Here is a 15,520-nt window from a genome sequence, read left to right on the forward strand (position 1 = left end):
TGCTCCATTCACTTCTGTGGAGTTCTGAGAACAGCCAAGCAAGTGTGCATCTTGGGAGTTGTAGTTTTACTACAGCTTGAGTTCTGAAGGTTACCATCACAGTATTATAGTATAGTATATTATAGTATCATATGGGTAGTCCTACCATACTGGCCAGCCACACGTGGAGTGAGCTTTGGCTCAGAGAGGGATCCCAAGCACAGTACCCACCACTCCGACACCCATGTATAATAGGGGTACATGGACCGGGGTTGTCGTAATGACTCACCTCAATGTCTCCATGACTTCTGTGGATGTCAGCAAAGCACAGAAGACAAAGTGCTTGAAGCGGTCGGTCCCCGTGCTGCATAGCAATCTTCATAGACTCCTAGAACCCAAGAAATCTTATTAAAAACACAATAAAAACAACTGTCACCTTCAAACCCCAGGAGCCCTTTTACACATGCAGATCATGGGGCCAATTATCAGGAATGAACGTTCGATAATTGCCCTATGTAAATGATCTGCCGGTCACCCTACAAATGAGCAAAGGCTCGTTCATCGGCTGATGAGGCACCAAAAACTGAATGGGGGATGAACGACCGTAATAACGATCGACAATCGTTTGTCCCCCATTCATTTTGCAATGGGCCGCGTGAAAAGGCCCTTTAAATGAACACCTATTGAATTCTATATCGTCTCCTTCAGGACTGTAATTGTCCCATGTAAAGGGATCCTAAGAGAACATAGGACTAGACAAAGAGGAAGTCAGATCTTGGGATATCAGTTCCTAAATAAGGTCTATGTCTCATCAGGGAAAATGAAGGATCACACAGCGCCCATTCAAATGAATGGGTTGTCTGTGTAATGCAGAACGGGACAGCTCCACCAGAGAGAGACGCTCCTTGTAGTCGCTCTCTACTTTACCCAAGGAATGAGGATCCTGACAAGAGGACTCCCCACCCAACCCATCTATTAAATAAGAATTCCCTAACGAGGCCTACGTGAATTAGTTTTCTAAAATGGACAACCCCTTTAAGGTTGAGATGGGTCACATGACTTCCAGCAGCTGTCACTTCTAAGAAGCTGGAAGAGTATTGCTTCTAAGGGCGGCCCGATAGAGCAGACGATGACCAGGAAGGAACGTCCATGTTCATTCTTGACATGGCCTGCTCATTAGCGGCAATTATATGCAGGAATGATCGCCGCCATGCGGGGGATAAATCTGTTCTCAAAGAGTTTCATTACTTGTTGGCAGCGGATACATGCTTATGCAAGGTGATGTGCTGCCAACAAACGATGATATTTAGTGCAGTATAAATGAACAGATCAGATGGCAAATGCCATACAATAGGCGCCATTGTACCCCATAGTTTTGTTTGACAGGCCGATACCCTTTAAAATGCATGTATGTATGTAAGGAGACTCGCTGCCCACCCTACAGGTGTACAGAACTTATACAGGACCCTTTTTAGTTGCATGTAAGTTACTGCTATTACAGAAAATGATGGCCTAATTGCATGCACGACCTTATGTCAGTACCGTGCACATGTTCCTCAGTCTCATACCTCACAACACTCCATTGCATCTGTCAAGCGGGCAAGTTTACGATACGCGACAGCCATGTGGTATTGGCTCATGGCTCGGTATTTGAGACTCCAGCCTTTCCCATAGTCGTTGACCAGTTCAGCTGCTTTACACGGAAAGAAAAGGGCCTTCTCAAAGTCCTGCAGGAAGGACACCAGTCAGTGAGTGAAAGATCTCGTACCACCACAACAGCAACCAGACAGATAACCTTACAGCTTCGTATCCTGGGGACAGTCGTATCCTGATAATGAACTACTAAAAATCTACAGATTATAGGAACTAACCAGGTAAAGCCACCAACTCTTACTGTATGTGACATGACCGAACAGGGGTTAACAAAGTAGAGGGGTTCTCAAAGCAAAATTTAAAAGCCCCCCTTTTCTGCATGGTGATGGTGGAGTCCACCAAAACCCATTAACTTGGGACCCTAGGGTCTGATGATCTCGCCCCTTCAGGAGACACCTCTGGTTATCTGCTGGTGACACAAAGGATTGCTTGTGTGGAAATCTCAATACCAAATCTTTGATGGGCTATCACTGCTTACCTGAGATCTGTTCACATTTGCATGGATGTGGATGGGACCCTCTGCCACATCCTTGACAGATATCAACAGGTTCTTGGGGTTAATATCATCTTGAGAGCAAAAACAGGACTGCATGCTTCGTTATTCTTTCTGTCAAATGTGAAGGAATTGCTGCCAAGCCTCTGATGGCAGTTAAAGAGGTTGTCCAGGGAAGTGGGGGGAACTGTTTAGAAAGGGTCTACTGTGGCCTTTATTACTGGTCATGTCTCAACACACAGAAAATGACTGGAGATTCCTACTCGGTCACCCAATGGCTGGCTGCAGCTGTGACCCACCTGAGTAGGCATCCTTAGGCCTTTTCTGGAGAGTGGCCAGGAAGCACAAACCAACTGGGACCTAGTTGGCATTGGAAAGGGTGAGGCCGGGAATTAGTGAGGGTATCTTTTATTTTTTTTTATCCTGCTTTGAACCTTTGAACCTTTTCTAAAGCATTCCTCCCCAAAGGACAACCCCTTGAAGCTTGCCATACTCTAGTGATCTTAGATGGCCAATATAGACCACTGGCTGGCACCTCTTTGGGACATGAAAGAGCAAGATAGACCTAGACCCAGGTGGATTTCGGTGGAAAAGGCAATTTCATGTGTTGGATTCTTTTGACCATTGTTCGGTACAGTTGGAAAGTTCTTCATGCTCGTGGACCAGATCCAGTTGGCATGCGCCAACTGTTGTGCCTTTATCAGCCTTCACTGCTTCTGTCCAGGTCATGGACTGAGGCAGAGATCAATCTTTATTAGCAAGTCTCACCCTTGGACAATATGTTACGTACTTGGTCTTTCACAATCAAGCAGCTCCAGCCTTAAACAGAACCTGTGACCAAGATTATCCTGCTCTATCCTTTGGCACCATGACTTAGAGACACTGGGAAGCAGGCTCATGGAGAAGTGTCTACTGGACGGTTCCTCTATAATTTATATGTCGCTCCCTATATACGAAAAGATACAGACTTCTCAATTATACTGAGCTGCGCAGGAGAAACCTAGAAGACATTGCCAGGTAGACACTTTTCCATGAGGCAGTGATAAAGCTATGTTTTCTCTAAAATGCGTCAGCACCTTAGAGTTAGACAGAAGTGATTGTGACCATTTCTAAAGGCCCCCTTACACTTTATACTATTGTCAGTTGAACCCATCATTTTCGGTGGATCCGTGTGTGAGGAGCTCCTGCTTGGGTGCTTTGATTTTTAACACTCAATCCTTTTGTTCTCCAGGTAGATAAGGTGTCTGGCAGCGGCTTTCTCCCCTCATTGAAAACACATACACGTTCGGGCTAGTGGAGTATGTGTGTGTATGGGGGACTCGAGATACTTTTCTGCCAGGCAAAGAAGCATTTAGTTGACATCTAATGAAGGTGTTTCGGCACTTTAGGTTCTGGTGCCCTCGGTTAACACAGCATGATCTTGACACAGGTCCCTTTACTTAGGTTAAAGTTGGGCATGATAGCATACAATAAGGAGGTCCCATCCATGCGTCTTAAGTTTCTAACCTTGAGTTGTGTATAAAGACCTCCAAGGCTGCAACAGACTCTGCACTCCAACATCTTGTCATCATTGTTATGGGCATATCTTAATGCTTTCTCAAAGCATTCCAGGGCCTTCTGGAACACGCTGAGGCCGAGGTAGGCATTCCCCAGGCTTAGGGACACCTGTCCATTCAGCTGCAAACTGACAGATGTTCCCTGCATGTTCAGACAGGTCTTGCAGTAGGAAATGGTCTTCTGGAACTCACACAATTTCTCATTGCTGCGGGCGAGATTAAGGTAGCTCTCAGTCAAGAAGTCTGGGTCCTCCAATTCTCGGGCTGTGTCAATCTGGATCACTGCAAACTAAAGAAAAGCAAGTATAGTATTGTGTACATTCATTCATCTATTCAGCTACTTTTATAAATTCAGAATTTATGAAATGAGCTCCTGGAGGCAGTGTTGCCTTAGAGGTGTGCAGCCACTGAAGGAGGCACTACCAGCCCCGGTGCCTGGGACACACACAGCTTGCACCCCCAATTCCAAAGCTGCCTGCACTTTATGATAAGCCAAAAGGCTGCAGGGTGGACATCAGCAAAAAATACTATACACCATTCAACCAAATGCCACCCTGGAGATATAGGAGATAACAGGGCAACCATGGTGCAGGCATGAACTGCCACTGTAAAACACTACAGTCTGTCTTCTCAACCCAAAGTGGATTGGACTACATGGTCCTAGAGACCAGTGGATAAGACTGCATGGTCCTAGAGAGCAGTGGATAAGACTGTATCGTTCTAGAGTCCTGTGGATTGGACTGCATGGTCCTAGAGTCCAGCTGATTGGATTGCATGGTCCAATAATCCAGCTCATTGGACTGCATGGTCCGAGAGTCCAGCTCATTGGACTCCATGGTCCGAGAGTCCAGCTCATTGGACTGCATGGTCCGAGAGTCCAGCTCATTGGACTGCATGGTCCGAGAGTCCAGCAGATTGGACTGCATGGTCCGAGAGTCCATCAGATTGGACTGCATGGTCCTAGAGTCCAGCTGATTGGACTGCATGGTCTGAGTCCAGCAGATTGTGGACTGCATGGTCCTAGAGTCCAGCTGATTGGACTGCATGGTCCTAGAGTCCATCAGATTAGACTGCATGGTCCTAGAGTCCAGCTGATTGGACTGCATGGTCTGAGTCCAGCAGATTGTGGACTGCATGGTCCTAGAGTTCCTTTAAGAAGCTAAGCTCACTGTCCCTGTCTGTAAAAAGATTGTAGTTTGGTCATAGAATCATAACCTTATCCCTGATAAAATGTAGAATGGCATGGGGAAATGTAACTGAAAATTTTGGTCTAGTGTGTCCCGTTGTAGGCACTGTCCAAAGAGCAGCTATATTCTGTATGGGAAGGTGACAGCAAATGTTTACTTTCCAAATAGCGCCACACCAGGGGAGATCAAGCATTACACAATTGCAGTTCAAACAATGGAGTGCCATTGTCATGCACAGACATACAGGGTCTTCCTTGGAGAGGGGCGTGATTTTTAGACACTCCCCACTCTGGTTAATGGCCGAGGACCCTCCCATTAAAGGGGTTTCCCACAATACACACTGACTACAGTATAGGGGATAAGCATCTGATGAATGGCAGTGCAAACAGCGATCATGAGAGCAGGGCTCCGTGTCCATGTTTAAATGGAGCAGCTGTTCGAACTTGTGCCTCTCCATTCATGGTCTATGGGACTGCTGGCTATCTTCAGTCTGCCGCACCATTAATACGGGGCATCTCAGTTCCATCCGAGTGATTGGGGCTGAGCTGCAATACCAAGCGCAGTGCTATCAAATGACAGCGCTCAGCAAAGAGGCTGCGGCGCTTACTGGAACATCGCGGTCTCCTCAAACAGCTGATTGTCTAGGGTGCCTGGTGGGGGTCCAACTCCTATCTCATATTGATGACAAATCCTGAGGATAGGCCATCAATATATAAATCCCAGAGAACCCTTTTACCTTATGCTATCTGTAGTGTTACATAGGACTGCAAAAATACCCAGGAGCCATTGGCTCCTAAACTGAAAAATTACCCAGGAGCCAAATAAAATTTTTAGTTGCCAAATTTAAAATACATACAGTATTTTTCGCTTTATAAGACGCACCTGAATGTAAGACTTTAGAGGAGGAAAATAATAAAAAATATATTTTCAACCAAAAGGTGGGCTAAAACATGTGCAGTACATGGGTGTGTACCTATGGATGAAGAGGGTTATAGTCATATAATATAAACACTGTCCAGTGTACCGTAATTCACCAGTGTTATAATGTTATAACCCCCCTCATCCATAGGAATGCAGTACATGGGTGTGCTCCTATAGATGAGGGGGCTTATGGTCACATTTAATATACACAGGTCAATTATGGTACCATCCGTGGACTGTGTTAATATTAAATGTGACTATAACTCCCCTCATCCATAGAAATGTAACCATGCACTGCTGCACATGGGTGTATTCCTATGAATGAGGGGGTTATAGTCACATTTAATGCAAACACTTAGGCCAATAATAGTACAGCTCCTGGACAGTGTTTATATTAAATGTGACTATAGCCTATCAGAGGCCGGTGCAGGCGGCGCGATGACGTCATCGCGCCGCCTGAGCCGTACAGCGCGGGACACAGGCCGGAAGAGGCCTGCATTGCATCGCTGACAGCAGCATAAGGTAAGTACATGTGGTTATTGTTTTTATTATTTATAGTATACTGTGGCAAGAAGGGGGGTGGGGGCCCTATATACTGGCACAATATGGGGGCCACTATGGAGAAGCACTATGGGGGCCACTATGGAGAAGAGGGGAAGCACTACGGGGGCCCTATATACTGCCAAAATATGGGGGGGCACTATGGAGAAGAGGGGGAAGCACTATGGGGGCCACTATGGAGAAGAGGGGAAGCACTACGGGGGCCCTATATACTGCCAAAATATGGGGGGGCACTATGGAGAAGAGGGGGAAGCACTATGGGGCCCTATATACTGCCAAAATATGGGGGGGCACTATGGAGAAGAGGGGAAGCACTACGGGGGCCCTATATACTGCCAAAATATGGGGGGGCACTATGGAGAAGAGGAGGGAGCACTATGGGGGCCACTATGGAGAAGAGGGGAAGCACTATGGGGGCCCTATATACTGGCACAATATGGGGGGCACTATGGAGAAGAGTGGAAGCACTATGGGGGCCCTATATACTGGCACAATATGGGGGGCACTATGGAGAAGAGGGGAATGAGCACTATGGGGGCATCTACTGGGGGCCCTATGTACTGGAACGCATTATTGGGGGGCTCTATGGAGAACTGGGGGGGGGGAGGAGCACTATGGGGGCATTTACTGGGGGCCCTATATACTGGCACTCATTATGGGGGGCTCTATTGAGAAGTGAGGGGTAAAGGAGCACTATGGGGCCATTTACTGGGGGGCCCTATTTACTGGCATGCATTATGGGGGCACTATGGAGAAGTGGGGGAGAAGAGCACTATGGGGGCATTATATAGGGGCATTTAATATTGGCACCCATTTTGGTGCCGCTATGGGGAAGGGAGGAGAGGAGCATTATGGGGGAATCTATGTGGGGCAGTCTATAGGGGCATTTTATACTGGCACATTATGGAGGACACAATGGGGACGGGGGAGGAGCACTATGGCGGCATCTTCTGGGGGCACTTTATAGGAGTATTTTATACTGGCACAAATTAGAGGGGCACTATGGGCACCTAAGCTCAACTGGGGCACTAAGTGTTTTTTCTAGTGGCACACAGTATGGGTCATTGGAACACATGAGGGCATTCTGGGGACATTGGGTCTACTGGGGGCACTAAGAGATGTTTTTTTTTTTTTTTTACTGACACACAATGGGACATTTTTTGTACTGGCGCACATTATAGGGAGTATTTTTCTACTGTCACACATTAGAAAGAGAATTATTACTACCACGGGCACTATGGTGGGCTTTATTACAACTGGGGGATTATGGGAACATTACTGTTGGGGACACAATTACTGTTGGGGGCACTGTAGGAGCACTATTACTACTAAGTGCACTCTGGAACAGAATTATTACTATTGTTGGGATTTTGGGGAGCACTATTACTGTGGGGGCGCCCTGGCACAGTATCAGCTTAGCACAGTTATTTTTGGGGGACATTATGGTTACACTATTAGTGTCAGGGACACTATTTGCTGGGTGCAGTTATTTTTTAGAGCATTGTGTTCCAATAATTATTGAAGGGGAACTATCTGTGTGTAACTAGTATTTTCAGGGGGTTTAACTGTTTCTGCAGTATAGTTTTGGGGGTGCATGATGGGATGTTGAGAAGGTGGGAGGATGATGGAAAAGTAGGAAACTAAGATGTCTGTCAAACTCTGCCGAGAAAAGAGATGGCTGAAAGAAATCATCATGGTGGTCTGGTCTGAATGGAGAAGATAAAGAAAGAGAACATCTACATCAAAGGAGACGTCACTGGATGTAAGAAGTATGTGTGCTGTATAAGGCCGAATGCACACGGCCGTGTTCCGCGGCCGTGAGCGGTCTGTGGTATGCCGGCCTGGATTCCTGCTGACAGCAGGAGCGCATAGTGTCATTGGTTGCTATGACGCCGTGCGCTTCATGCCGCCGCTGCACTACAGTAATACACTCGTATGGTCCCCATGTAGTAGTTTTCCCCCCACTGTCCCTTCAGTAATATTTTCCTGTGCCCCCCAGTAATGTCCCCCAAAGTTGGCACACCAAAAAATAATAATAATAAAAGCTAATACCTGTGTCCCAGTCGGCGCTCACTTGTAGATGATAGGCAGCCGCACTGCGCACACACGTCAGTGTGCTGCGTCCGGGCACAGACGCGCGATGACGTCATCAAGCCCGCCTGCGCCGGGATTTTACTACCGCATAGGCTTGAAGCCTACAGCGGTGATCGGGGGCAGGGAACTATACGTTCCCGTGCACCGCTGTAGTTTGTGGGCGTTTGGACCCCCCAGCGATGCTGGGTCTTGGGCTACAGACCCAAATGCCTCAATTATAATCCGCCACTGCCTATGACACTGGCTGACCTGTTACATGTGCACTTGGCAGCTGAAGGCATCTGTGTTGGTCCCATGTACGTATGTGCCCGCATTGCTGAGAAAAATTATGTTTTATTATATGCAAATGAGCCTCTAGGAGCAACGGGGGCGTTACCATTACACCTAGAGACTCTGCTCTCTTTCCAACTGCCACAACCTCTGCACTTTAATTGACAGGGCCAAGCAGTGAAAACATCACACCTGGTCCTGTCAATCAAAGTGCAGAGGGTGCGGCAGTTGCAGAGAGAGCAGAGCCTCCAGGTGTAATGGTAACGCCCCCGTTGCTCCTAGAGGCTCATTTGCATATAATAAAACATCATGTTTCTCAGCAATGCGGGCACATATGAACATGGGACCAACACAGATGCCTTCAGCTGCCAAGCGCACATGTAACAGGTCAGTCAGTGTCATAGGTACAAAACTGCTGACAGATGCCCTTTAAGGGAATGGGTTTTCTAAACCAGACAGACCCTTTAAGCCGACAACGGCCTTCCTGTCCTGTATGACCTACTGCCAAGAAAATCTGTGGGAAGTTTGGAGTATAAGAAGGGGATGTACTGTACAGTATATACCAATGAATGAGGATATGGGCAAGGTGCCCACCTACTGTCAAAGGGTGAAATATCAGACCAGGCTAATAAATCACAAGTAATAAGAAGACTGTAATGTTGAGAGGTAATGAAGGCCAGTCCTGTGGAACGGATCATCAGGAATACACGGTGATCGAAAACAGATGTGCCCGAGGAAGGGGCCACATAAGAAGACAGCGTTATTATAAAAGGCATATGGAAGGTAGGGGCCTTATTACAGATTTTGCATTGTGGCTTCAAGTTACACCACTTACATTTATGATTATGACTAGGGATCAGCGAATCGACTTTGGATGAAACGCTCTGTACAGTATTAGAATGTATTGGCTCCTATGAGCCGAAGTTATTACTCGCGAGACTTATGCAGTAAAAAAACATTTCCCGAACGCGGGTTCGGTTCCAAGGTCCCTGTCACAGCTCATGGTGCATGTCCTCTTTCTGCTGCACCTCTCTCCCTCTCACATCTCAGGGGAGCATGTCCTTTTTGATGCACCCCTCTCTCTATGACAGCTCAGGATGCGTGTCCTCTTTCTGCTGCACCTCTCTCCCCATCACATCTCAGGAGAGTATGTCCTTTCTGCTGCACCCCTCTCCCTATCACATCTCAGGAGAGTATGTCCTTTCTGCTGCACCCCTCTCCCTATCACATCTCAGGGGAGTATGTCCTTTCTGCTGCACCCCTCTCCCTATCACAACTCAGGGTGTTTGTCCTTTCTGTTGTACCTCTCTCCCTGTCAAATATCAGGGAATGTGTCCTTTCTGCTGCACCTCTCTCCCTCTCACATCTCAGGGGAGTATGTCCTTTCTGCTGCACCCCTCTCCCTATCACAACTCAGGGTGTTTGTCCTTTCTGCTGCACCCCTCTCCCTGTCAAATATCAGGGAATGTGTCCTTTCTGCTGCAGCTCTCTCCCTGTAACTGTCACAGCTTCTAACAGATACGACTGGTGGCAGTTAAAGAATGGAACTGAGCATGTGCGACCACCTCCATAGGTGGACGTGCACATTACTGTACAGATCACCAGGGGGTGCCATTATTATGAAGTAAAGGGAATATTTCACAATGGGAGCGTTTTTATAACAGAAAGTAAATTACTAAAGTAACTAGTTTTTCCTGCTGAATTATATTTATAAGATCAGATTATAAAATAAAGTCCCGTTATAAGAGTAGTTATGTGATAATAAGCACTGAGCGGCCTTGGTCACAGTCCGCTAACACCAGCGCATGATAGCGATAAGACGGCGGCGGGTTTCTTGTGTGGTAATGGCTGTAAAACAATAAAACTGTCACTTCACTTATTCACTCAATTAACTTATCTCAGTCAATAGATGGCGGCTTTAGCTATTTACTGATAATTATATCTCCTGTCCGTCTGGAGTGTGTGGTAACCAAGGTAATGAGTCTCCTCAAGAATGTCGCAACTGTACTGAAAAATGATGGCGTCCAAGCTGCACCTATTATGTGTCTGAAGAAAGGAGCAGAGCTGAATCCAACATGAAGGGTGCTGGGCGCAGGTGACATACCGGTCTACTTAGTGGTGGGGCAGTATTAATAAAAATGCCCCTTCATATATGATGGTGCCGAGTGGGGCTGCGCAGCGACGTTTGGTCATGCATTAATCACATAGAGACGAGTTCACACAGCTAAACTATTTCCCTAAAGAAGAAGTCATGGGTCACGTGTGACAACTGCACGAACTACAACCACGCCATAAACCATTTCAGAGACCAAAAAAAACCTCCATGGAACCCTAGCCGGGAAGGTTATCTTCAATTTAGCAGACAATTTAATTTTATTGTTCCAATGCATCTAAAATAAAAAAAATGTAGCAATTTCCCAAATAATGTTGCTTCAAAATTTCCTACTGTTTTGTGCAGACCTATGTGTCTCTATGGTAACAGACAACAAACACACCCTCTGTAGTCTGTTCCTGCAAGTCTGCATAACCTAATAATGACTGTATGTTACGGCAGTGGGTGTGGAACCACTGTGCCAACCAACAGATTTGGCTTTGGGCTACTCCTAAGAGCATTATTCTGGCAGTCCCCTGGTATTCACATTTTAACCACTGTACAGGAATTTGGACTTCGCTGCAGGGGAACCACTGGGCCGCTACCTCCTGGGGCAGTCTATGTGTGGTTGACAGCTGACCCATGAGGGTCAAAGACACAGAAGGGTCAGGCAAAACCATAGTCAGGGACAGGTCGAGGTCAAGGCAGGCAGAATACGTGCTTAATGATAAATGGTCCTAGGTCATAAAGAGGTCCGATAGGTCAGGTCAGGCAACAGAGGGGTCAGAGTCCAGTGAACAGGCAGAGGTCGGTACACAGGCAGATAACAGCACACCTTTGTAGGAACTGACAAGCTAAGGAACCTATTGCTCAGGCACCCTCCCAAAGGAGAAGGTACCTAGAGTTGCCAGACATTGGCTGCTGAAGATAAGGGTGTGCATACATCCTACAGGCAGAGGAGGAGCTGCCTTTCTGGCTAGCAGGCCGTAGCCTGCGTGGTGGGACAGAGTACAGAGTTTTTTTGAGGACCCATTGACTTGAATAGAGCCACGGAACGTGATTTGCGGGCAATAATAGGACATGTTCTATCTTTCAACGGAACGGAAAAACGGAAATACGGAAATGGAATGCATATGGAGTACATTCCGTTTTTTTTGCGGAACCATTAAAATTAATGGTTCCGTATACGGAACCCAAAAAATGGCCCGTATACGGAACGCAAAAAACTTTCATGTGAGTCCTCATGCACACGACCGGATCCGCAAAACACGGAAGCCACCCGTGTGCCTTCCGCAATTAGCGGAACGGAACAGGAGGTCCATTGTAGAAATGCCTATTTTTGTCCGCCAAACGAACAAGAATAGGACATGTTCTATTTTTTTTTTGCAGGGCTACGGAACGGAGTGCTGTCCGCATCTTTTGCGGCCCCATTGAAGTGAATGGGTCTGCACCCGAGCCGCAAATAACTGCGGCTCGGATGCGGACCAGAACAACGATCGTGTGCATGAGGCCTAATAAAAACTTGTGTGATGATTTGATACCAAATGGCTGCATTTTATATTTCAAAGTCCAACTCCAGAGCATTTCCCTACCTACACAGAAGCCACGGTATTATCAGTAGGCAAAATACCGTTATCTGTACTGATATTAAGTAGAATATATTATAATAATTACACAGGATGATTAATTAATGAATAGGTAAGTGCACACCCTCAGAGAATTTTTAATTCCCCCCCCCCCCCCACATAGAACTCAATTGAGTGGCACCAGGTGACATCATGGGGTATTTTACACCTCAACATAGGAAGAAAACAGCTGATTGTTGGGGGTGTCGGTTTGGCAGACCCCCACCGTATTGATCTTGAGAATAGGTTATCGATATCTGTAGCCTGGACGACCCCTTTAAAGGTTTTGATAGGTGATTCCATCAGTCTATGAAAGCATGAGTGATATGAGTTGATGATCAAAGGCTATGTACACCTTTGGGGACAATTTTCTTTTATAGAATATAAATCTAGAGGCTCACCCCTCTAATACTATAGAATCTCAGAGGGGCTATCCCACTGCCACACAGTTTAATATATAAGAAATATTGATAGGCACAACTCCACCTAGAAAACTGTAACAATTAGAAATAACACATTATTTATTCCGCACTGTCAGCAGGGCCCTTGCTGGACAAAATAACATAAAAAAATAAAATAAAAAATATCAATAGAAATATAAAATATATAAAATGGATATAAACAAGTAACATCAGATTATCTCCTTTTCTGTATATTACTGCAGTCCAATTCTAATCCATATATCATATACAGTAGTTAATGGACTGCGTAATAGATATGATGCGTGTGGTTTTCTCTTAATTATGCAGCCTGTAAATTGTTTCCTTCTTAATTAGCCATCTTGATAAAAAGTAGCCAATGTGTATCACAAACCACAGATACTTCCTTATTACTGTGGATTGTAGATGGTAGATAGGTACTGAGCTTTGATGAGTGTTTATAATGTCAGAGCACAGAGATAAGGAGCCCCTCAGCTCCCCAACTGACGGAAAAGAGAGAACATCCAGATCCCTCTATTAGAGCATCTCAGTCCTGTACAGAAAAAATGGATTCCATATTTTTTATAAAGGCCAATTCAAAAAATTATTTTAAGCTCATAATGAGTATAATGCACTAATTAAAAAAAATTATACACAGGGGTGCACCTAGCCTTTCTGCTGCCTGAGGCGAAAACTGAAACGGCGCCCCCCCGCCCCAATGCCAATTTCTTACCCTAACCCCTTTGGCACAATGAAAGCGCTTATTGCACATGGCCCTTCTGCCCCTACCTGGTGCTGCTCACCCAGGGGCGTAGCTAAAGGCTCATGGGCCCTGGTGCAAGAGTTCAGCTTGGGCCCCCCTTCCCTCAAACCTTCGTGCTGCATGAGGCATACATTGAAACTGGACCCCCCCCCCTCCTCCATACCAAATTCTTAACCTAACCTCTTCTGTCCAGCCAGAGGTGTAACTTGCATACACTTTCTATAATACCAGTGTCTTCTTATGCAGCACAAGGGTCTTTGGGCCCCTCAGGCTCCTGGGCCCGGTAGCGACTGCTACCTCTGCACCCCCTATAGCTACGCCCCTGTGCTCACCTGTCCTCATTGGTGGTGCACCCCTGTACATAGCCTTTAAACATGCATATTGATGTAGCAGAGCTGAGTTTGCCACTTGTCATAACTCGTGATGAGATCACCATGTGCTATACCCAGGACTGCAGTTAAATCTAAAACATAGAGTAAGGCTACATGCACACGACAGTTGTTTTTTTGCGTCCGCAAATTGTCCGCCCGCCCCCAAAAAAACGGATGCGGCATCTGTTTCTTTTGGAGGATCCAATTTTTTTCCACAGATCCCTTGTAATAAATGCCTATCCTTGTCCGCAAATGTGAAAGAAGCGGGACATGCACTATTTTTTTGGCTGAAGGGAAACACGGACAACGGATGCGGAACACAAACGGATGAACTATCAGCATTTTTTTGCTGACCCATTGTTATGAATGGGTCCCCATCCTATCCGCAAAAAAAACGAACGTGTGCATGAGGCCTAATCATGATGCACAAAAAACTATTGTGATGAATTCAGCTCTGCTACATCTGCACGGCTTAATGATGATATTTCAGTGCCAGCTCTATGCACCCACCCTCCTGCTCCATTCCTTGAGTACTCTCTCTTCAGCCTTCTCCAAGCGAATGCTATCATCCACTTCACTTTCTCTCACCTTTTGGCTCTTTGACCCTCTCAAGGCCCAAGCCCCACAGCAGGTTCTATGCCTGCTGCCCAGAGGGGGGTTTAGGCCGGGGATCAGCGACCTCTTTTCACTTCTATGGAGTTACAAAAACAGCTAAGGCTATGTTCACACTTGCGGCAGAGTGATCCGGCAATCTGCATGCAAACGGACAGCATTTGTAGACGGATCCGGATCCGTCTTACAAATGCATTGCAAGAACGGATCTGTCTCTCCGTATGTCATCCGGAGAAACGGATCCGTTATATATTTTTTTTCAAATTTTTACCGGTCTGCACATGCGCAGACCGGAAGGACAGATCCTGCATTGCGGTATTTTTAATGCCGGAATCGGCACTAATACATTTCAATGTAAATTAATGCAACTGATCCGGAATTTTGGACGGAGGTATTACCTCCATCCAAAACGCCGTTCAGTGACGGAACTGAAGACATCCTGATGCATCCTGAACGGATTTCTCTCCATTCAGAATGCATGGGGATAAAACTGATCAGTTCTTTTCCGGTATAAAAACGGTAGAAAAACTCTAGTGTGAAAAACGCTAGTGTGAAAGTACCGTAAGTAAGGCCTCTTGCACACAACCGTATTCCCTCCGAGACACACGGTCCGTGAGCGGGCCATATGTCACGGAGCGGCGTTGATCGCGCGCACGGGAGCGCGCAGCATCATAGATTACAATGATGCTGTGCAGGTCGGGCCGCCCGCAGGACTATTGTCCCGCACTCATAGGATCTGCACCTCCTTCTACAAAAATGAAACTGTTTAAGTAACGACCCCCCAACATTTTTGGGGCGCTCCCATTAGCTGCAGGAGTATTCCAATCATACACGACTGTAGGACATTTGTAATTCCCGGCCCCTGACCTACAGCGTAAAGGAGCAATTATGATAATACCTCAAACCACAGATTCCCAAGACATG

General features: G+C 46.4%; 1 protein-coding gene across 1 annotated transcript in view; it reads right to left on the reverse strand.

The window, feature by feature from the left end:
* Positions 1-15,520, reverse strand: part of RAPSN (receptor associated protein of the synapse) — a 28,230-nt gene that overhangs the window by 6,926 nt on the left and 5,784 nt on the right. Inside the window, exons 2-4 of the mRNA XM_040409217.1 lie at positions 3,632-3,970; positions 1,548-1,706; positions 269-367 (exon numbers count right to left, since the gene is read on the reverse strand). Of these exons, the coding sequence (XP_040265151.1) occupies positions 269-367; positions 1,548-1,706; positions 3,632-3,970 (597 nt within the window). The remainder of the gene's footprint in view (positions 1-268; positions 368-1,547; positions 1,707-3,631; positions 3,971-15,520) is intronic.

Source organism: Bufo bufo, chromosome 10 (assembly GCF_905171765.1).
Source record: "Bufo bufo chromosome 10, aBufBuf1.1, whole genome shotgun sequence".
Lineage (NCBI taxonomy): Eukaryota > Metazoa > Chordata > Amphibia > Anura > Bufonidae > Bufo > Bufo bufo.